Source organism: Xiphophorus hellerii, chromosome 12 (genome assembly GCF_003331165.1).
Source record: "Xiphophorus hellerii strain 12219 chromosome 12, Xiphophorus_hellerii-4.1, whole genome shotgun sequence".
Lineage (NCBI taxonomy): Eukaryota > Metazoa > Chordata > Actinopteri > Cyprinodontiformes > Poeciliidae > Xiphophorus > Xiphophorus hellerii.
The window spans coordinates 25,827,396-25,848,360 of NC_045683.1; the positions used below are offsets into that span (position 1 = coordinate 25,827,396).

Below are 20,965 nucleotides of genomic sequence, written 5' to 3' on the forward strand. Positions count from 1 at the left end.
TGGGAACCAAATTAAGAATTATTTGTTGAACAAAACCTAGATATAGAACCCGTCATGTGACCTAAATTTATTATACAGTTATTTGCAAGATAACAAAATGTTATGTCATTGGCTTAAAAAATATAGCAAATTTTGCAAAGTCACTGTTATTGATTTTATTGCATAAAACGGTTCAGATTACGTTATTGGCAGGTATTACATTTTTCCTTGTTATTACATTATTAGTTGCTACTTGGGATCTGAAAGCTTGAAAGTTTGCATAATTCTACTTGGACATATTCACCAAGAAAACTGAAATAATGTGCAAAACGGCCGACTGCCAAGTGTTTTTATTTTTATGGTGGGGGATCTGTGATGCTGCGGACCTGTTATTAAATAAAAACAGTTAGCATCTTCCCAGAAAACTGAAAATGAGCCATCAATATAGCTTTTTGTGATTAACCCCAACCCTGGTGAAGGAACTGCAGTATATTTTGTGTGTAAAATTGAGTGAACGTGATTAAAGATAAGTTTAAGACCCTTCAGACATTTTTACACAAGTTGGCCTTGACTGCGGAGGATGGCGTACATAAAAGACAGATTTTTTTTTTTTTTTTTTAACCGTCTTTCTGTTTATCACCAGGTATTCATAATCACACTTATTGGGGACATCAAATTCCAGCATTTTAATCCCGTCCTGGAAACATACATCAGCAAGCACTTCAGTGCCACTTTGGCTTACAGGTGAGTTCACCTGCACAAGGTTTTCTTTTTTGCTTCACTCCTTCAAATTAGCAGAAACCCCACCCTCCCCCTAACAGCAGGCTTCTTCCTTTTTCTCAGGAAGCTAACCATAGTGCTAAACTACTATGTGGGCCATCCCGAGGAGCCCTCCCTGACAGAACGGCTCTACACAGCCCTCAAAGCCCTCAAGTATCTGTTCAGGTTTATTGTACAGTCCAGAGTCCTCTCCTTCAGGTATGTGGGGCATGAATTCTCTTTGCATTGAAATATTTTATGAAGGAGGGCTTTCTGAAAGAAAAGTCGGTTTTCTTCTTCTTGTTTTTTTTTTAGATTTCCCGAGAACAGTGAAGATCCTGGCGCTTTCTCCAACTCCATACGATTGCTTTTCTTGTCTTTCAATACGCTTATGGACAGACCTCTGGACGAGGGAGTGAAGATAAAGGTAAAGTGTGCAGTTTATGCTTATTTTCTGTCTGTTTTTGACTGCTGCATGAAGAATTCAGTAATCCAGCTGAAAGAACCTCGTGCTATTATGGCTGTTATTGAAAAGTTGTGCAACTGACAGCAATATGAAGAGAACTCCCTGTTGGCACTTTCAGTAAATCGAGGGAAAGCGCTGTTTGTTTTACTAGAGAACAAAAAAACTCCCCAAGCTCCAGTCTGATGCTTTTTTTTGTTGTTGTTGTTGCAGGGGGCAATATTGAAATACCTCCCCAGCATCATTAATGACATCCAGACTGTGTTTGATCCCGTGGAGCTCAGGTAACTCTCCAGAGGGTTTTGCGCGACAGGAAATGGTAATTGCCTGTCTCAGCGCAATTGATTATGCTTACTTCAGAGTAAAGGTGTTACTCTAATTCTCGGCACTGTAAAATCAGTCCTGTGTGGGCTCCTCATTAGCTCTCAGCGGCTATAATCACAAGATGTGAGATGGATTTGCATTGTGATTGTCACAGCAGCCTCATGCCTCCGTTTTCTTCTTTTCAGCGTTCTCCTTTCAAAGTTCATCGAGAGCATCCCCGACTCGCAGTTTGTACGTCAGAAACTGGGCTGCATGTGTAAAATCATTGAGAGTGACCTTTTCAAGCAACCAGGTAAGTTTTTTTTTTTGAAACCCCGAAAACACATATTGGCATTTCAAACAGAATGAATGAGAGAGGGGGTGAGGGGAAGAAGAGCTCAAGTATAAGTTTATGGTTTGATTTTAAAAATGCCGTTGTTGTCTTTTGTTTTTGGCTCCAGATTGTCGCGATGTACTACTGCCGCTTGTGAACGACCAGCTAAGCGGGCAGCTGGATGACCACTCGAGTAAACCCGACTATGAGGCCTGCATCCAGCTGCTCAGCACCGTGCTGGACACCTTGGACCGCAAAGATGTGGTAAGGAGTTTAAAAAACCACGTACAGAGGCATAAATTGTGGAAGACGCTTTAAGTGTATGAATTGCAGAGAAGCTACTTTTTTTTTTTTTTTAGTTCCCCTGGTGTGGATAATTGAAAAGAACATTGCAGTTTTCTGGTCAATTGCTGATTTTTAAAAAGTCTGACCTGCTGTTTTCAACTGATTCTGCATATTTTTTTTCTGAAACGTCACTAATCATAATGGCAAAGTTGGCAACAGTGGGATTGCTACTGCTAGCCACATTTGTGAGCGGGTCTGTCGTTCAGCCCTCTTTCACAGCAGAGCAGAAAGGGACAAGGCCTTTTCCATTAGCTTCTTGTTGCTTGTCTCCTCACCAACCATGGTGAGTAGGATGACCTGCAGCATCATGAGCTCTATAACAATCTTTAGACACTGTCTATATATCACTGCGGTTATTTCACCAGGATGCCAAACCCTACAAAACTTATCAGTTGTTCCGTCGAAGACGTAAATATGCAAAATTCTTGACTTCGACTGGAACTGTGTGTTGTTAGTCGGTTGAAACTAAGATCAAGGTTTTCATCAACATTCAGTCAAATTTATTTGCGTAGCACATTTCAGCAACAGGACAGTTTAAAGTGCTTTACATCAGAAAAACATAAAGAAATCATAAACACAATTGAAAAACCAGGAACAAAAGTTACATTTTGTCACGCACCTCTATTAAAATCGTCAATATATCATCATCAGATATTTCTGTCAATGTGCCATTTATTATGGTTGAAAAGCAGCTCTAAACAGGAGGGTTTTCAGCCTTGATTTAAAGAAACTCAGTGTTTCGGCTGTTTTGCAGTTTTCTGGAAGTTTGTTCCAGATTTGTGGTGCATAGAAGCTGAGTGCTACTTCTTTTTTTTAATGTTTGGTTCTGTGTCTGGGAATGCAAAGCAGACCAGAACAAATGAACTCAAATGAAACAAAGGATGAACTTCGGACAGTTCCTGTTCAAAGTTCAGTACAGTGGAGGATCTGTGATGCTGCGGGCTCGAAAAGACTTGGAAACCTCGCAAACACCAACATTTTGAATAGAAATCTGACAGAAAACTTTAAAAAAAAAAAAGATCCATCAAGTGTATATCAAGTCAAAACGTAAGGCCAAATCAACAAAATCAAAATCTTGTCGGATTTATGCTAAATCAAATAAAAACACCTGTTTTTTAAGCTGAAGAGAGAGAGAGAGAGAGAGAGAGAAAAAATGTATTAATAATTATGCCACCTGTGATTTTAGTGAAAAATAAATGCAAAATAATTGGACTCAGATGAAAGATTCATTAACTACCAGCTTATGTTACGGCAATAAAACCCTAATTCATTTTTAAGGCTCCTTACACATCTGGGTGCGGATAAATATACCGGGCACGGCACGGAGCGGGATTGCTGTGCTGGATATCGGTGGCCAAAGTGGGTTTAATCCTCATGGCGTCTGCCTGCGCCGCGCGAGCCGGGGCCAAGGCACTCAGACATCCACGGGGACCCGAGAGGAAAAAAACCGTTGTTTTGCGGATCCCGCGGAGATGATTCATCTTCTCTTCAGAGGTTATCCAGGAAAAGTTCCGCTGGGAAGGAGGCCTGTAGGCAAACCCCGAGCATGCTGGAAGGGATTAGATATCCCAGCTGCCCGGCAAGAATCCGGAGTCGCAGCTGAATAGTAATTTGTTTTTCTTTTTCTTTTTTTTTTTTTTGCCGCAGAGTGAAATGAACCAGAAGTATCAAAGAGACAAACACGATAAGAGGCCCTCGAATCGTCTAAATGCAAAGGAACATTTATTTGGTTCTTGCTTATCTGTACGTAGCATGAGTTGAAGCATGCTTTATTGAAGGGAAAAGCTGATGATGCAGAGCCACTGTTCATTCAGGCTGCGGTTTGCAACACTTTGAACGTTACACATAAGAGAGGTTTGTCTTCAAGCGGATTTGAGATATATTCGAAATAGGGGGTGAGCAATCAAAGCAGGAAGCCCTCAGAGGATTTCAAATAAACGCGTTTTTATGAAAACGCAACATATTACGCCGTTTTATTTATTTAAATTGAAAATATATGTATTTATCTATAAAAAAAAGAGTAGATTTTTTTCTTCTTTTTTTTTGAGAAAAACTAAGTCCAACCTTGAAACTTTTAAAGAAGTGAAGCATCTGCCGAACCTCTAAACCAGCCAAGAGACTCCAACCAAATTCGAAAACCAATGAAGTTGTTGTCGATGACGAGGAACTAACTCGGAGACAACATAATAAACTTGTAAAAAGAAAAACGGTAAAATCGATAGCTATTTTGTGTAGAGTTTATTTTATTAACCGTCTTGTATGTTGACATTTTATCATAGCTTGATATATTGAAGTCTAATGTATTTCAGTAGTGTTTGGGGAGCTACAGTACATCTCAATCATATCTCCATAAGGTTACAATATTACAAAAATATTTTTTTTAATGAACTTTTCAAATAGACTGCCTTCATCTGCTTTTATTTTTATAAAACATGAGGTCTTGACTAAACTTTTGTGACCTTTTAATATGTCTCTGTGTAGAAGTATGTACATTTAGCTACTGATTTCTAAGTAGTTTACCAAAATGATTTTCCTAATTATTCCTTTTCCCCTCTTATTATTCTGATTATTCAAAAACACACTGTTGCATCTGAACAGTAATTAAGCAAAGGACACTTAATTATAGAGGGTCCTCTCTTTGGAATAACCTGCCACCAGCTCTTCAACCCACTAGTAATATTCATTCTTTTAGAAAGCGTTTAAAAATAATGCTAATTTCAAATGACGTGATTTCGATTTCTTATAAATTTGTGTTGTTTTTGACTCTTTTTTTTTTTTACGCTGGCTTGCCATTAAGTTTATAATGTGACATTGGAGATGCTGCTGTTTTATCGGTTTTATGGTTTTTGTGTGTAAATAATATATTCTGTTCTGTTCCATTCTACTCTGATGTAGTTCAGACCTTTAATGTCCCACAGCGGAAAATTTGGGTTACAGTAGCAGTTAAGATAACATAAAAGAGATAATTATAATACTATAGGGCACAAGACAACACACAGGTCATTACAAGCAACCTGACCAAGTTCAAACATGAAATCATGAGATCAGAAATGAAATCGATGAATTATTTTGAATTGCCTGTTAAAGGGGAGTGCTATGCAAAATCAACCTTTTTGAGCTTTGTGTCATGTGGTAATGTCATTCCCTCATCAAAAACATGCCTGGACTGATTCAGGAGAATCCTTGAATCTCCCCTTTTGCCCAAAGCTTCGCCTTGGAGCTTCGGTCCCTAGCCGAGTCCCTAGCCGAGTCCCCAGCCTCAAGGAGCCTCACAGCCTCCCCTTAGCCATCCTCACACTGCTCCTCTAGACTAGCGGCAGCAGCAGTTAGCTAAAACCTGGTGGAACTGCACGTCTGCTAAGCTCCAAAGAGCGCTTGCATACGACATCAGCGGACAACATGGAGAAGCGTTGTTGTGATGACTAGTGTCAGAAAGGGCAGGAGGTTCTTAAAGAGACAAAAGCCAATTTCAAGGCATCAGAGACAGCTATGATGCAAAGTAAAATTAAAGGTTAGTTTTGTTTTATACAGCATGTTCATAACTACTGAAGGAAACGTAGTTACTTGATTGTGCTATAAAATGATACAATGGGCCACAAACATATGTAGTACTGGCCCTTTAAAGTAAACTAAAATATAAAATACTACTTAAAATGCCATGGAGGATTTGGCTTATTTCTGCATTCAGAGCAGAGGATGCTGATCAAACACACTTTTAATGAGACTGGTACTTCCCCCGTTTCACAACATTTAGGTTTGTGAGAACCCAAGGTTAACGAGGAAAGACAGTTTAAGAAAATGAAGAAAAAAACATGTTGGCTGCTGGTCTATCTGGGAAATACTTGGTCCATTTTGAATCAATGTGACGGTCCATCCTACTAAAGCAGGCAAATTTTACCCCATGGTCAGATCGTGCAATACTCAGTGAAAATTCCCAGGAAAACAGCCAAAGAGCTGCAAATGAATTCCTTCAAGACTCGGCATATTAAATGTGGAAAAAAGAAGATGCAACGTGTGCCAGAAGAAAAGCCTCTTTTCTCCGTAAAGAAAACTGAAAGTGTATGTTTATGAAGTTGAATCTGAAACAATCGACAACACTTCTTTTTTTTTTCCTCCCCCTCCAGCGGGTCTTTTTGTGGGCTCTAGTGTCCCTTATATGAAAGTAGGCTGACAGGAAAGGGGGAAGACACGCAGCAAATATCGCCGGGTCCGGGAATCGAACCCACAACGGCCGCGTTGAGGACTCAAGGCCTCCAAACGTGGGTTGTGCTATCCCCTACGCCACCACAGCACGCCCCATCGAGAACACTTCTGGAAAAAAACCATTCTGCACATAAATAGGACCGAAACGAGGGCCGCGTCTGTCTAAAAGCAAACGGCGTATCGGCAGTAAGCTCCTCTGCTGTGAAGGTGACGGAGAGCTAATGATTTGGACCTAATTTCGCGCCGCAGGATCCGGGCACCTTGCAGACAAAGACACAGTCCAGTGGAACAAAGTTTTCTGGAGCGAAATGCGAGGCCATCTGTGTGACAGCGGAGGCTTTTCTGAAACTGGGTCAGGCGGCAGGACAGTGATCCCAAAAGTGCAGCAGGGAATCTACAAAAGAATGGCTGGAAGAAAAAAAAAAAGAAAAAGCGAGTCACAGTGTCGCCGTAACCTCAGTCAAAATCCAGACTAAGACCTGATTGAAATGTTGTCTGAGCATGAGAAATGAAAACGCGCTTAAAGGAAAAAAAAAAAAAAAGGGGGAGTTTCAGAGAACTTCTGCATCAAGTTGTAGCTGCTGTAGTCGGCTCTCTGCTGCTGCCAAAATATGAGGGAGATTCATTTCTACATTGTATTATAAATATAATAACTGTTTAATCCTTCTGAGGTTGAGACGACTGTTTTGCTACTTACCAGGACAGATTGAAATCTCACAGTTAAAATGGTTTTTATTGCACATATCTTTGATTAGAAATCATTTAGAAAAGAGATTCTCTTTTTAGATGTAGTTACTGATCATTCTCAACACTCCCTCTATTTGTGGCTCATTTATTTTAATCCTTCTGGGTGCAGACGTGAGCTTTAGTTTGATCCTACTGCAGAAATTTTGATTCCATTTTATGAAAGACCAACAAAAAGTTGTGTAAATTATAAAGTGGATGGTAACGCACTGTTATCAAACGTATTCACAAATAAAAATCTGAAAAAACATGGCAACCATTTACATTCAGCCCACTTTTACTCTGATTCCCTTAAATAGAAACCAGAACAGCAGATGTCTTAAGAAGTTTTTTTTATAGAACATTAGTTACCATTATGTAGGCCAAGAAACACAGCAGATAGAGGTTATGAAACAATGTCCCACGCTTTAAAGATCAGCATTCAATGCATGATCCAAAAACAGAATAAACATGCTACTACATGGTAGGAGCAGCATCATTCTGTGGGGATGCTTTCTTCTGCATCTGTCTGAATTGGTGGAAAGATGAATGGAGATCAAACGGAGCAATCCTAGAAGAAGACACGTTTAGGCTTGAAACTAGAGTTGAAACGATTAATCGTGATTAATCCTTGAAATAATCGTCAACAAATTTAGCAATCAGTTAATCGTTAACTGGAGTGTAGACTCTAAAAAAAGACAATTTTCTGAAAGAACAACACAGAGCAGTAACCAAGCCAAAACTTCATGAAAATACACATCTCCCAGTAAGGATTAAAAAAAATAAAAAACTGAGAACTCATCAAATGGCAAAGTTTTAGCTTCTGTAGAAAAAATAAAATGCACAAAAACAAAAAAACCTCTTACTGAGCATCTTATGCTATCTAATTATTAATTTGTTAATCCGAATATAGTCAACAGATTAACTCCACATTGTAGAGACGCTAGAAGTGTTTTTTAGCTGCAGCTGCATCCTTTGCTACAAATGATTAAGCATACACACTAGACGAATGTAGCATTGCAGTATAGGCAGTAAAACTAAACTGAATATAATTAGGTATTTGTTTGAATCTATTAATGTATCATTCAATCAATCAATAAAATTTTATTTGTATAGCACATTTCAGCAGCAAGGCATTTCAAAGTGCTTTACATCATTACAAACACAGAATCACAATGCAACATAGAATCAATCATTAAGTCAAGTTCCATCAATAAATTTGTAATTGATTACATTTCAAATACAATTCTAAACAGGTGGGTTTTCAGTTGAAATTTAAAAGAAGTCAGTGTTTCAGCTGTTTTACAGTTTTCTGGAAGTTTGTTCCAAATTTGTGGTGCATAGATGCTGAAAGTATGCACAATATTTGTAATATTGTATAGGAAAGACTTAAGTGATGAAAAATGGACACAATTTTATTATCCGATTAATCATCAGAACGATGGATAGAATAATCAATTGCTAAAATAATCTAATAACCTGAAACCTGAAAAAGGCAGAAAATGCAACAAAATTATTGAGAGCTGATATATTAATGTTAGAACAAACAAGTCAAAGTTCAGACGTGAATCCAAGTGAGGTATAAAAATTCTGCTCACAGCCCCCCTCTGTAGAGTTTAACTGAACTTGACCTTTTTAGCAAAGACCGAGCAAAGATATCCGTCTCTACTTGTGTGGCGCTGGCAGAGACGAATCCCACAAGGTCCTAAAGCTGTAATTTAAGCAAATTGTGCCTCTGCAAATGTTGACCAGGGAGGCCGGACTCTTAACGCCCACCGAGGTTTGCAGATTTTAATTTGTAACAAACGACGCCGCTGTCCCTTTACCTCACAGTTCTGATCTAATTTAGATTGGCTTATCACACAACAATCCCAATAAAATACACTGATGTTTGGTTTGCAGTGGCCTTTTTTACACCGATATGTTTCAGCTGATAACCGTTTCTTCTCTCTCTCTCTCTCTCTCTCTCTCTGTGCAGGGTCCGACCCGAGTCCACTTCCAGCAGATAATGGAGCGTCTCCTTCGCAGGGTCAACCGGACCGTCATCAGCATGGACCGAACCTCGCCGCTCATCGTAAGGCGCGCCACACTCCAAATGAAAAAATAAATAAATAAACGAGCAATGCGGCGAATTAGCTCGACTCGGGCCTTTTGTTGTGCAAACGCTGCCTTTTGAGGAGGGGATTTTCTGCAGAGATCCGATGAGTAATGGCTGTCACTTGTTTTGGCAGGGCCACTATCTCGCCTGCATGACGGCCATCCTGAAGCAAATGGATGACAAGCATTACACCCACTACATCAGCACCTTCAAAACGAGACAGGATATCATTGTAAGTGTCTCGGCTCCTCCGCCGTTGGCTACATCGTGTCCCGGAGCATCCCATCAATAACGGGCAATAAAGCAACCCGGCCACTTACTGCTCCTTAAGGGAATATTGATTACAGACATTTCATGCACTTGATTAAACTGACAGAATCAGGATGTTCCTGGACCTCTATTAAACTAAAATGTGGAGGTGGGGTGGGGGTAAAGTGTGTGTGAGTGACGATCAAGAGCGGTGCAGCTGATTTACCTCGTGTGTGTTTGGTTTTTGATCTCTCCACTGTTACTCAATGCGTTTCTTTTAAGAGACAGAACTGATGCGTTTGCAGTAAAGAATTTACCCAGAACCCTCGTTTTTTCTTTTTAGGACTTCCTGATGGAGACGTTCATCATGTTTAAGGACCTCATGGGGAACGTGTTCCCTGCCGACTGGATGGTGATGAACCTGGTGCAGATGCAGGTCTTCCTGAGGGCCATGAACCAGTACTCGGACGTGCTCAACAGGCTCTTCCTGGACCCGGTGCACTTTGAGCTGCAGGTCCGCGCCGTTTCCCTTTAACAGAACGGACCGCTTATTAAACACAGATCAGGGTTTGGTGCTCGGTACTATCAATATTTTTAAAAGCTTGTGTCTTTTTCCTTTCTTTTTTTTTCATTTATTGTAGCTCTGGAATAATTACTTTCATTTGACCGTGGCCTTCCTCACTCACAAGACGCTGCAGCTGGAATCTTTCTCCCAGGAAAAACGAACTAAGATCCTGAACAAGTGAGATCTTTTACCCGTAATCCGTAATGGCTTCAGTGCTGATCATGATTCTTGGTACCCCTGGTAAAAATATGGAAAAAGCCTTAAAATATAATACTTTTTTAAATGTAATGTTGCGTATAAAAATACGGACGAGTCAGACCTATAATTTGAGAGTAAAACTAAACGGGAAAATACCTTTCTTTTTAACTAACTCCACCTTCATAGTAAATGTAGCTGAAGCATTTTTACATTAAGTTCATTAGAGTGTTAATCAGTAATCCATTAGTCGCTCATTCCCTGAGTAAAAACCACAGGCTCTTTTCTCTTAGCCACTCTTCATAACGGGAGAGACGAGAGAACATGCCATCCAAGCAACGCAGCTCTGACCCGACATTCAAACAGCGAAAAGATAATACACTCAAGCTTAAACTTGCTTTAAGCTTGTTTAAGCTTAAAGCAAATTTAAGCTTAAAGTTTAAGCTTTATAGTTACCTACAGTCGGAACTATAAATAAAACAAACCTGGAACTGCGACAAACAGAGCTAGATGAGGGCTCGTATTTATCTTGCCACTGTGTGCAGCGTGATAGAAAAATGTGAGAAAAGTTCACTCTCTGGGGACCGCAGCAAAAAGTGGCATCTTGAAGTCTCCATGGCAACAATGAGATGCTACCAACAGCTCCGGGTTAGTTTGCTTCTTCGCCAATTTGTACCCCCTATTTTATAATAGCGTCTCGCCATTTGATCTCCTCTTCCTTCTCCTCCTACCTGTAAACAAGGCTCTGCGCTCGAGCCGTGGCAGAAGAGAAAGGTTTTCACTGTAGCTCAGTGTTTTAATAATCCATAAGTGCTTTTTTTTTTTATGAATTATGGGGATAAATCTCAGGTGTAATTTAATTTATTGCTAATTATTGTCTCAAAACTTTTCACTAAATTCAATTTTCATTTTTATTTTGATTTGTTTTTTGGGCTAATTCACTCTTGGTGCTAAATAGCCTTAATTACAAATGGGAAATTTCCATCGTTATAGAAGGAAGTGAACAGTACAAGATAAGAGCAGCAAAAATGAGAAAAAAGAAAAGAATAGAGAGCACAGAACAAAAGTACACTATTGCACTTTTCACCAGTAATAATAATAGTAATAAGAATCCATCCCAAAGATTGCTCTTGTTGCCTCAGAAATTATGTTACAGAAAAAACATTGCCCATGAGATTTTAGCATACTGTCATGGATGTGTGTGTGCGTGTGGGTGTGTGCGTGCGTGTGTGTGTGTGTGTGTGTGTGGGGGTGTGTGTGTGCGTGTGTGTGGGTGTGTCTGACAGTGGTTTGAATTTTTTATTTTTTATTTTTTCACATTGTGGATAATGGCCACTGCTCTGAAGCACGGTGGAGGATCTGTGATGCTGTGGGCCCTTTTCCTTATTGGGAGAAATAGAGAAATGTTAAATAAAAATCTGGTTATCTCTACAAGCAAATGTCACATGGGGCATCGCTGGGTGTTTCAACAAGATGATGCTCCAAAACCAGTGGCCAAATCTGCACAGAAGTGGTTCATTAGACAGATTTTTAAGGCTTTTTATTTACATATTTACCTTTACTACCAGTAAATGTGTCTTCATTTGTACCTAGAAGACAGGAGGTTTATCGAACTGCTTGATCTGAATGTGTTTCAGATATGGAGACATGAGGAAGAACATGGGCTTCAGAATCAGAGACATGTGGTACAACATCGGTGAGCTTTTTGTCCTTCTGAAAACGTCGTTGTTGCCGTTGACACTGTTTATCAGGGGGCCGCCTGCGACGCGAGGGGAATAACAAGACAATATTTTTTTATTGTCCAGTTTCAGAAAGTGTGCCGCCGCTGTTGTTGTCGGTGGTGGTTTCTGAGGCACATTATTAGATTCCTCCTCTGTTTGTCGAGACTCGAAGAGGCAGCATATTGCCTTCTCAAGTCATGCTGTAATATTTCTGCGCGATAATATTTGCCGTCCCTCAGGCCCGCACAAAATGAAGTTCATCCCCTCCATGGTCGGCCCCATTCTGGAGGTCACGCTGGTGCCAGAGCCGGAGCTCAGGAAGGATACCATTCCCATCTTCTTCGATATGATGCAGTGCGAGCACAACTTCAGCTCGGCGCGCACTTTTCAAATGGTAAAACTCGGGAGTGGAGCTCTGTGCATGAATCTGACTTTTTTTTTGTGGGGTTGGGGGGAGATAAATACAACACATATGATGCATATTAATTTGCCCTGGTTCAGGGTTGAATTCAGGTTTATATTTAAAATGGTATTAGAAGAAACACAAGTTCAAAACAACCAGAGATTATATACTCTAAATAATTTTTTAGTACTGATTGGGGTTGGATGATGTGGCCGAAAAACGTATCACGATACAAGCATTTCATATCACTAGGTTTTTTTTGTTTGAGTGAAAACTGTGTTGTGTCCATAGTTTTTTGCCACGTCATTGGTTTTTAAAACATTTTTAAGCAGTTATGAGGCACAGTGGCGAAACCTGAAATTGCTGCTGCGCAAGTTACTCAACGGTTTGTTGCTAGGTAACCAAAGAGCGAGTGAGTTAGTCGATGCCACCAACCTAGCTTAGCTCACTGTGAGAGGTTGCGCAGCTAAATCCTTTCCTCTGCCTACATCTCCCAGAATGCTGTGCGGTTCTGGGTCAAAGTTCAGTGAATATTCTATATTTTGAATATTGAATATTCCATCAATAATATTGATATTGCTCAATATCGATATTACCTATTGATATTGATCATGTGTCTATCACAATATATATTATTGGTTTATTTTCCAGCCTTAGTACTAATGTTCATGATTATCAAAGTAGACATGCGATCGAAGGCAGATTTATACTTCCAGAGGTTCATACTAATTCTTTGAAGATGTTGAACTCATATAGAGTTATGTTCACTTTACCTGAGATGCATCAGAAGAAGGAATTTCACAGGTATTTACAAAAAAAACAACTATACTGAATTATTCTTATTGTGTGTATGAGTTGCTTGACATATTGAAGTGAATATCCTTTTGTAGAATAGTTTTCATTATAGTTCTATTCATTTTCTTAAATATATGCCCTCTATTCTGTATTTGTTTACTTTCGTAGTTTATTTTGAATTTTTTATGCGTTTCTAGTTGTTTATGTTGAACCCCAGGAAGTGTGGATGCAGGGAATTGCAACTGCCAGGGATCCAAGTACAAGGAAAAAAATGCATAATTTTATTTGTGCGAACGCTTCCCTCTGATTCCCCTCTTTTCTTTGCAGTTTGAGAATGAACTCATAACAAAATTGGATCAGGAAGTCGAAGGAGGTCGAGGAGATGAGCAGTACAAAGTCCTCTTGGAGAAAATGTAAGATCAGAGCAAAACAGAGAGTACTTCTCTCTCAGCTAGACGGTAATGTCTTTGAAGTACACCGTGTCAACGCTAAAGCTAAAGCAACTTGATTAAATTTATGGCGAACTACACAGCAAATGTGATTTTTGAGTCGGTTGCCACACGGCTTCCTGAGTTTCACGGTGGACCGGTGTTTGCTTGTTAAGATTGTTGGAGCACTGCAGACGCCACAGATACCTGTCCCAGTCCGGAGAGGAGCTGGCTCTGCTGCTGAGCAGCCTGCTGGAGAACCTGCTGGCGTACCGCACCATCACGCACGACGAGAGTCCCGAGCACCGCATGAGCTGCACCGTCAACGTGCTGGTGAGCCGTGAGGCCGGCAGCCTGCTCCCACTGGAAGGGGGTGAAGGGCTGGTTACTGTGAGGTTCTGTTAGAAACTGTCTTACCCGCTGGCTGATGCTAACGGCTGCTTCAGGAGGAGTCTGCCGCTTTAAAACAACTCTTGTCTTAAAAAGGAAACTGAATTTGGTGAATTTTTAAACCGTTCCCCATGTTTGTATTAGACGCCAATCAGTGCGCTTTCTGCAGGTCAGATATTGACCGCTTAGGAACTTTTCACTGACCATCATGTTGTGAATTATCTGTGAATTTTGCTTTGGCAGTATTTTACTGTTAAAGGTAAATGAAATGACTAAATCTTTTTTTTTTTTTTTAGATTTTGTTTGCAGAATAATAAGGAATTTATTAGTAGAAGCACCTTTTCCTGATGTCGTATAGCATTAAAGTTAAAAAAAAAAGTTATGGAAACATTTTAATTATATTCAAATTCCAATCCTTTCTTCTGACTTAAAAACAAAACAAGCAAATTTAAAACTTCTTAAACACTTTTCTTTTTCTTGACTCTTAAAAAAAAATAAAAACATATTTAATATTAATAGCTAACGGCTTCCGATGTGAAATAATGCACAATGCAATATTCCATCACATTCCCTAAGAGATTTCCCATCACAATCCTTTTACCTCAAAAAATCTCAAACAATCCCGTTTGACACTACTCATGTAATTATTTCCAAGAGGTTAAGAGAGTGTTTCTAATGAAACTGTTCTTTTGCCTGTAGAATTTCTACAAAGAAAAGAAGAGAGAGGACATTTATATCCGGTGAGTCGGAAGGAATCGGTGAGGACGTTTGTTTTTACCCTCGCCTGCCTCTAACTTCTCTGTTCTCTCAACCAGCTATCTGTACAAGCTGCGAGATTTGCATCTGGATTGCGAAAACTACACGGAGGCCGCATACACACTGCTGCTACATGCTGAACTACTGGAGGTCTGTCACTCTCCAGACTCCTAGAAATCATTTTTTAATATTTATTTTCCTTTCAGCGTCTAAGCTCAACCAGTTTTTCTGTGCTTTTTTGTTTCGGCTCCTGCAGTGGTCAGACAAACCTTGCGCCCCTCATCTGATCCCTCGGGACGGGGAGCAAGTTTGGACCCAACAGGAGCTCAAGGAGAGGCTCTTCCAGGAGATCATACGCTACTTGGACAAGGGGAAGGTAACTACTTAGCATGACAAAATAACCTCACCTTTAACTTAGTCTGTGGTCGCATGGCGAAACCCACAAGGAAGCTTGCGTCAGCCCAGACTCCCGCCGCAAGATGCTGTGTCGTAACGGCCGACCATTTATTAACCGTGCAGGTGGCGGTCTGGGTTGTGCTCCGGCTTTCTAAGCTGGTGTTTTATGGTTCCTCCCCTCTGTTAATTGAGCGCATCCCCTGTCTTGTCAGATGTGGGAGAAGGCCATCGAGCTGGGCAAGCAGCTGGCCAAGATGCACGAGATCCACATGTTTGACTTCATGGAGCTGAGCGAGCTGCTGGTAAGAGCGAGCGGGGGGGCGGGCGCGCTCTGCAATTAAAGCGTCCGACATTTAAAGTTAGAAAAGAATTTAAATTCTGATGTAAAAGTGATTCTTTTGCAAAAAACCATTAAAGACATATACCTAAAACCGCCTCCAAGGACAAAGAGCGTTCTTCTTTTCAGCTGTATTATAATTGTTTCTTCTTCTTCTTCTTTTTCAATTTGTGACCGCTGACATATTTGCAACAAACTTAATTACATCATGCTGCCTCAACGCCTTTCGTCGTCGCAGAAAAAACAAGCCAAGTTCTATGAGCAAATAATGCACGCCATGCGGCCGCAGCCGGAGTACTTTGCTGTCGGATATTATGGCCTTGGATTCCCTTCTTTCCTCAGGGTAAGAAAATGATTACCTGTTTCAATAAATGGAGACTTAGAGACAACCTCATATTGCTGGGCTTATGCAACGGGTTGGCATTTTGAAATATTTCTTGGGGCAATGTGCAATAATTCCAATAAAGGTTATTGGCTTTTTGATGCCACAAGAGAATGTCAGAATGAATGCAGTCTCGTTGAAGGTTTAATCATTTCCCCCCGCTCCCCCTCACTCACACACACACACACACACACACAACCTCATTAAGTATGTAAATTAACCTTGATGACAATTCTTTTTGTTTATAGGCTTTGATTTGATGGGTTACACAATATTTCTTTTTTTTTTTTTTTTTTTCATACATCCTGCAGAACAAAATGTTCATCTACCGAGGCAAAGAGTACGAGTGGCTGGAAGATTTCAGCTTAAAGCTGCTCTCTCAGTTCCCAAATGCAGTCCGGATGACGAGCACAGCGCCCCCTGGGGACGACATCTGCAATTCACCTGGGCAGCGTATCCTTCAGAAGCCAAGCACTTAAAAGTTACCCAGTCTTTTGCTCCCTAAAATTCACAACATTCTCTGTTTTTATAATAAAAAAAAACCACCTGCAGCTACTATGGAATTCCTTAGATCAAAACATATTCATGTGATAGAATGGCCCAGTCAAAGCCCAGACCCAAATGGGAATGAGAATTTGTGGTGAAACCTCAAGGTTCTCTTGATCCGATCTGAGTTTGAGCCGCTTTGCAAAGAAGAACGAGCGGGAAAAAAATTCTCATCTAAATGTACAAAGCAGTTCTAGTGAAACCCTTAAAGACAAACCGACGCCCCCAAAAACCATGAAATCCTAATAAAATAAGTTGCAGTTTGTGGTTTTAACGTGGCAAAATATGGAAAAGCTCAACAGGGATGAATCCCGACGAGGTATTGTGCTCAGAATAAACGGTACCAGCTCGGTGCAACGTGTGTTAAGTTTCCCTTGTAAACATTCAGCTTCAAGTACCACTCTATCTAATTGCAGCCTCGCAACTTCCAACGAAAAGAAAGGAAAAAAAAAAAACACCGAATGATTCAGAGCAATTTGTCTCGTCTCGTCTCGCTCGTTGTTTCTGGTTTTTATCCTTAACTGAACTGGACAGACATCCAGTGCTTCACTGTGAAGCCTGTTCTCACGGTGCCACAACGGTTCAAAGACAAGGGGGTTCCAGAGCAGATATTAAAGTGTGTGACACAACATTTAAAGGCTGATTTATTTCCTATTCAATCCCAGGGTGGGGGCGCAGGCGGGGGTGTAGTTCTGTGGACAAAGTGCTAACTCATCGCTGTCCTCTCTTGTTCCCCTGCAGCTATTACAGACACAATGAAGTGGACCAGTTCCAGTACTCAAGGCCCTTCAGGAAAGGTGAAAAGGACCCGGACAACGAGTTTGCTGTGAGCACTTTTTACATTTATTTTTATTCTTGTTCACACCAGCCCTGGCTAGTCCCCTTCAGTTGGACTGCAGTTTGTTTTACTAGACTTCGCTTGGGGAGGCGTGAACGCGCAATCAAACTCAACTCTGACGCGGACCAAAAAAAGCGAACAATGATCCGCCTAAAAACCTCGGTCTCGGTTTGTATGCATATGTGGATGCCATAGGACTGGAGACCGCTCCAAAAGCAGGAAGTGAACTATATTGCAGGGCATTCTGGGTAAATACAACCAAAACAAACGTGAGAGTCTAAGGCTAGCGGGAGAAAGTGCTTGTATCTTTACCAAAGACAAAAAGAAATCCAACCACTGCTAAAATCTGACAGTACTTCTTCTTCTTTTAGTTTTTAACGGCAGTTTGCATCCATCACTGTCTCACTACTGCCATCTTTCTGGTTTTTCTACCTTTTCTTTCCTCAAATTCCCTCAATGAGTCCAAATGAAATGCTTTTTCTTTCCCTATTACTATATAACTGAGCAACCACGTGATCCGACGCTGCTCCATTTTTGTTTACATTTCGTCACGATGCATTCATGTCTTCTTCAGAGGTTTTCATGTCGTTTCCTTCATTAGTTTTTGGTGCAGCGCCACCACAGACGGGGAGGAGAACAATTTTGTCAATTCGTTTGGTTCGTTTGACACAGCGCAGCTGAAAATGTAACAAATGTTGCAATTTTGCTCCCCAATTGGACTGAGTCAACCGGATTATTTCAAGACGATGGAAAAGCACAAATTTGGAGCAGCAAAAAAAAAAAAAGTCCTTAAATGAATAAAGCAGTGAATGTCTTACCCCTTGAGCATTGTATTAATATTCCGCCCCACAGACCATGTGGATTGAGAGAACCACTTACATCACCGCCTACCGCTTCCCTGGGATCCTCAAATGGTTTGAAGTCAAATCCGTCTCGGTGGTGAGAAGCAGCCCTCATTCCTAAATCATGTTGTTTTGTTGTATTGTCGTTTCTTAAGTTATTAATGACGAACGCTCGTCTGCGTGTCAGGAGGAGATCAGTCCGTTGATGAACGCCATTGAAACGATGGAGATGGCCAACGAGAAGCTGAGCAACCTGGTGCAGCAGCAGGCCTGCGACCGGTCACTGTCCATCAACCCGCTGTCCATGATGCTCAGCGGCATCGTCGACCCCGCCGTCATGGGCGGCTTCTCCAACTACGAGAAGGTCTGGCTTTGTGATTTAGTATGACAGATTTGCTGCAGAGTGCACTTTTTCTGCCTCCAGTGACTGGATTCTTAAATATTTCATGTCATCTATGCACATATCCTTTCTTTTATTCAATATCTACAGAACAAACACGAGTGACTTTTTATTAATTAATACATTTTTTATTTTCTTTTTGTCTTCAGACTCCACACACTTGACTTCGGTGGTCAAAGGGCACTGCCACTTTGACCTTTCCGAACATCTTTTCGGTTGAGTCTTAAATAGTCGTAAGGTAGTAATAACACGATCTCATGCGGATGTCTGCTTGGGTAGAATCATAATGCGCTGACATTTAGCAATCAAAAGGTCAGACTGAGTGGCACTGAGTGTGAACTGGAGAGGCATGCCGCCGCAAGGTGCTAATTTTAATTTGGACTGCATCAAATCAAATGCGTAATTTAACTGAGTCATCCTGTAACCTGGTTTAGACTCACAACATAGAAACAGAGATTTTTTTTCATCACCTTTGTTTTGTTTTTTTTTACAAAAATAATAAGTGCCATGTAACAAAATGAGTAATTTCTCAGTGTTTAGCCAACAAACAGAGAGGCCTTAAGCGTTTTGAGTTGTGAAATCCACTCCCGTTGTATGTTTTTTTTTTTTTTTTTTTCTATTAAGTGCTTTTCTGCGTCATTAATGAACAATAATTGGATGTACGTTATGACGCGTGAACCTACTAATGACAACAGATTTAATCAAAATAGTTTCTGGCCTCCATGGGGACTGGTGGAGGCCTCACATCTGAAAACTCGATACAATTTTAATATTCTTAGGTCAGGACAGGCTTAAATTAGCTATGAAATACTCTGATTTTAATGCAAAAGTTACATGATGATCAATATTTTCCAAAATAAATATTATAGGTGTTGTATAACCAACCAACTTTTAAGAACTAAATCAATGGAACACGATCAAAATTAATGTTTTTCATTCAAATGAGGGAAATGTTATTGCCTAATTTTTGAGGTTTTAACAATATTTCAGTGTCATGTTCCACATCCTATACTACTAATTCTCAATTTCTTCGATCTTTGTCAGTTTTTCTACCAAATTAGATATAATTAGATTAGAGATGTGGTGTCCATTTTCTGATCTCTGGCTTTGTGAACTTCTCGTATTTTAACTGACTCCATTTTTCTGTCAATCAAAAAATGATTTTCTTTGCATTGCAATGTGCGAATTAAAAATCTAATTTTTTCACTTTTTATTCTCAAAACCAGGCCCAGGTAACAGTTTTGCAAGCACAATAAACTCTTCCAGGTGTTTTATCTATGTAAATACAACACAATGAAAACAGAATTAGAACACATCCCCTTTCACAAGACTAAAATTTACTCAAATGCGTAACACGGTGTAAGGATTAATTTATTTATACCTAAACAGGAGTGCGCCTGCAGTGATGGATCCTCAATGCTTCGTATTAGTAGAGCTGCTGCTACTCAGTTACGCAATTGAAAAAACCATTTTGACAGATGTCGTTTCTTTTTAAAACAATTACCGGCTCATGCTAGTGACATTTCAAACCGTCTTTTGCCTATTATTTTATCAGTCAGCATGATTAGCATTACTGCCTACAAATAGCAGCTCTGTTTTTATCCTCTAGATAATTTAGGCTTTTACTTTAACTCTGAGAAACTCCTCTACTCTTTCTTTTTTTTAATCCTGGTGAAGAAAACAAACCATTAAAACAACGTAGATTTCTATTTCTAAATCTAGCTTGGTGACTAGACTCCAATTTTATTTCATATTTGCTCAGACATAAGCAAACACACGAATTGATCACTCAGATGTGTAATCTGGGCCCTGATCTCAGTCTTTTCTCCCACTGTCCTATATTTGAACTTCCCTGTCAGCTTATTCTGTTGTAAAATCCTTTTTATGTTTTTTCGATGAATATCTTTCTGCTAAGAGAGTAAAGCAAAGGTACTCAGTGGTGAATAACTGGAGAGGCTTACTGATTCTCTTAAGATCTGCTTTAACAGAATAAAATTTTTAGCTTTTGTTTCCTGTTAGAAATGTACCGACCGAGACAAAACTATTTCTCTTAACTGATCTCATAGCGAACGCTGCGCCGCTCTGCCGCTACAGTAACGTCCTCTCCAACTCCTTCAGCTTCATATCCTCCGCTTCCCTTTATAATAAATGTTTTTATGTCCACAACAATATCGAACCACCGCTCGATGCCAAAAGCTTTTACTCCAGTGAACACTTTCTCCTTCTTACTCTGCTGAATAATAAGTGAAGGAGAAGATTTCTGGATGAAGAACAAGAAGACTGAAACCTAGATTTCTTGTGGGTTTTGTTTTTGTTTTTTCGACCAAGCATACAGTTGAAACCAGATATTTATTTTTAATGTACAGAAAGATATAACTTTTATTTATTTTTATCACTGTCTGACAATAAATCAGCCCAAACTTTTCTGGTTTTAGGTTTGTTGGGATTCACGGTTTAATTTTTATTTGCTAAATCTTGGAGTGATGATCATATTTTCAGAGATTTCGTTTTAATC

General features: G+C 40.1%; 1 protein-coding gene across 1 annotated transcript in view; it reads left to right on the top strand.

The window, feature by feature from the left end:
- dock5 (dedicator of cytokinesis 5) overlaps window positions 1–20,965 on the top strand; it is a 69,389-nt gene that overhangs the window by 38,808 nt on the left and 9,616 nt on the right. The window contains exons 21-44 of the mRNA XM_032578344.1: window positions 623–723; window positions 823–957; window positions 1,054–1,165; window positions 1,415–1,485; window positions 1,711–1,817; window positions 1,966–2,102; window positions 9,088–9,183; window positions 9,341–9,439; window positions 9,800–9,970; window positions 10,098–10,198; window positions 11,854–11,912; window positions 12,177–12,331; window positions 13,463–13,548; window positions 13,740–13,896; window positions 14,653–14,693; window positions 14,769–14,859; window positions 14,966–15,085; window positions 15,318–15,407; window positions 15,681–15,785; window positions 16,136–16,277; window positions 16,905–16,986; window positions 17,112–17,196; window positions 18,061–18,147; window positions 18,238–18,414. Of these exons, the coding sequence (XP_032434235.1) occupies window positions 623–723; window positions 823–957; window positions 1,054–1,165; window positions 1,415–1,485; window positions 1,711–1,817; window positions 1,966–2,102; window positions 9,088–9,183; window positions 9,341–9,439; window positions 9,800–9,970; window positions 10,098–10,198; window positions 11,854–11,912; window positions 12,177–12,331; window positions 13,463–13,548; window positions 13,740–13,896; window positions 14,653–14,693; window positions 14,769–14,859; window positions 14,966–15,085; window positions 15,318–15,407; window positions 15,681–15,785; window positions 16,136–16,277; window positions 16,905–16,986; window positions 17,112–17,196; window positions 18,061–18,147; window positions 18,238–18,414 (2,607 nt within the window). The remainder of the gene's footprint in view (window positions 1–622; window positions 724–822; window positions 958–1,053; window positions 1,166–1,414; window positions 1,486–1,710; window positions 1,818–1,965; window positions 2,103–9,087; window positions 9,184–9,340; window positions 9,440–9,799; window positions 9,971–10,097; window positions 10,199–11,853; window positions 11,913–12,176; window positions 12,332–13,462; window positions 13,549–13,739; window positions 13,897–14,652; window positions 14,694–14,768; window positions 14,860–14,965; window positions 15,086–15,317; window positions 15,408–15,680; window positions 15,786–16,135; window positions 16,278–16,904; window positions 16,987–17,111; window positions 17,197–18,060; window positions 18,148–18,237; window positions 18,415–20,965) is intronic.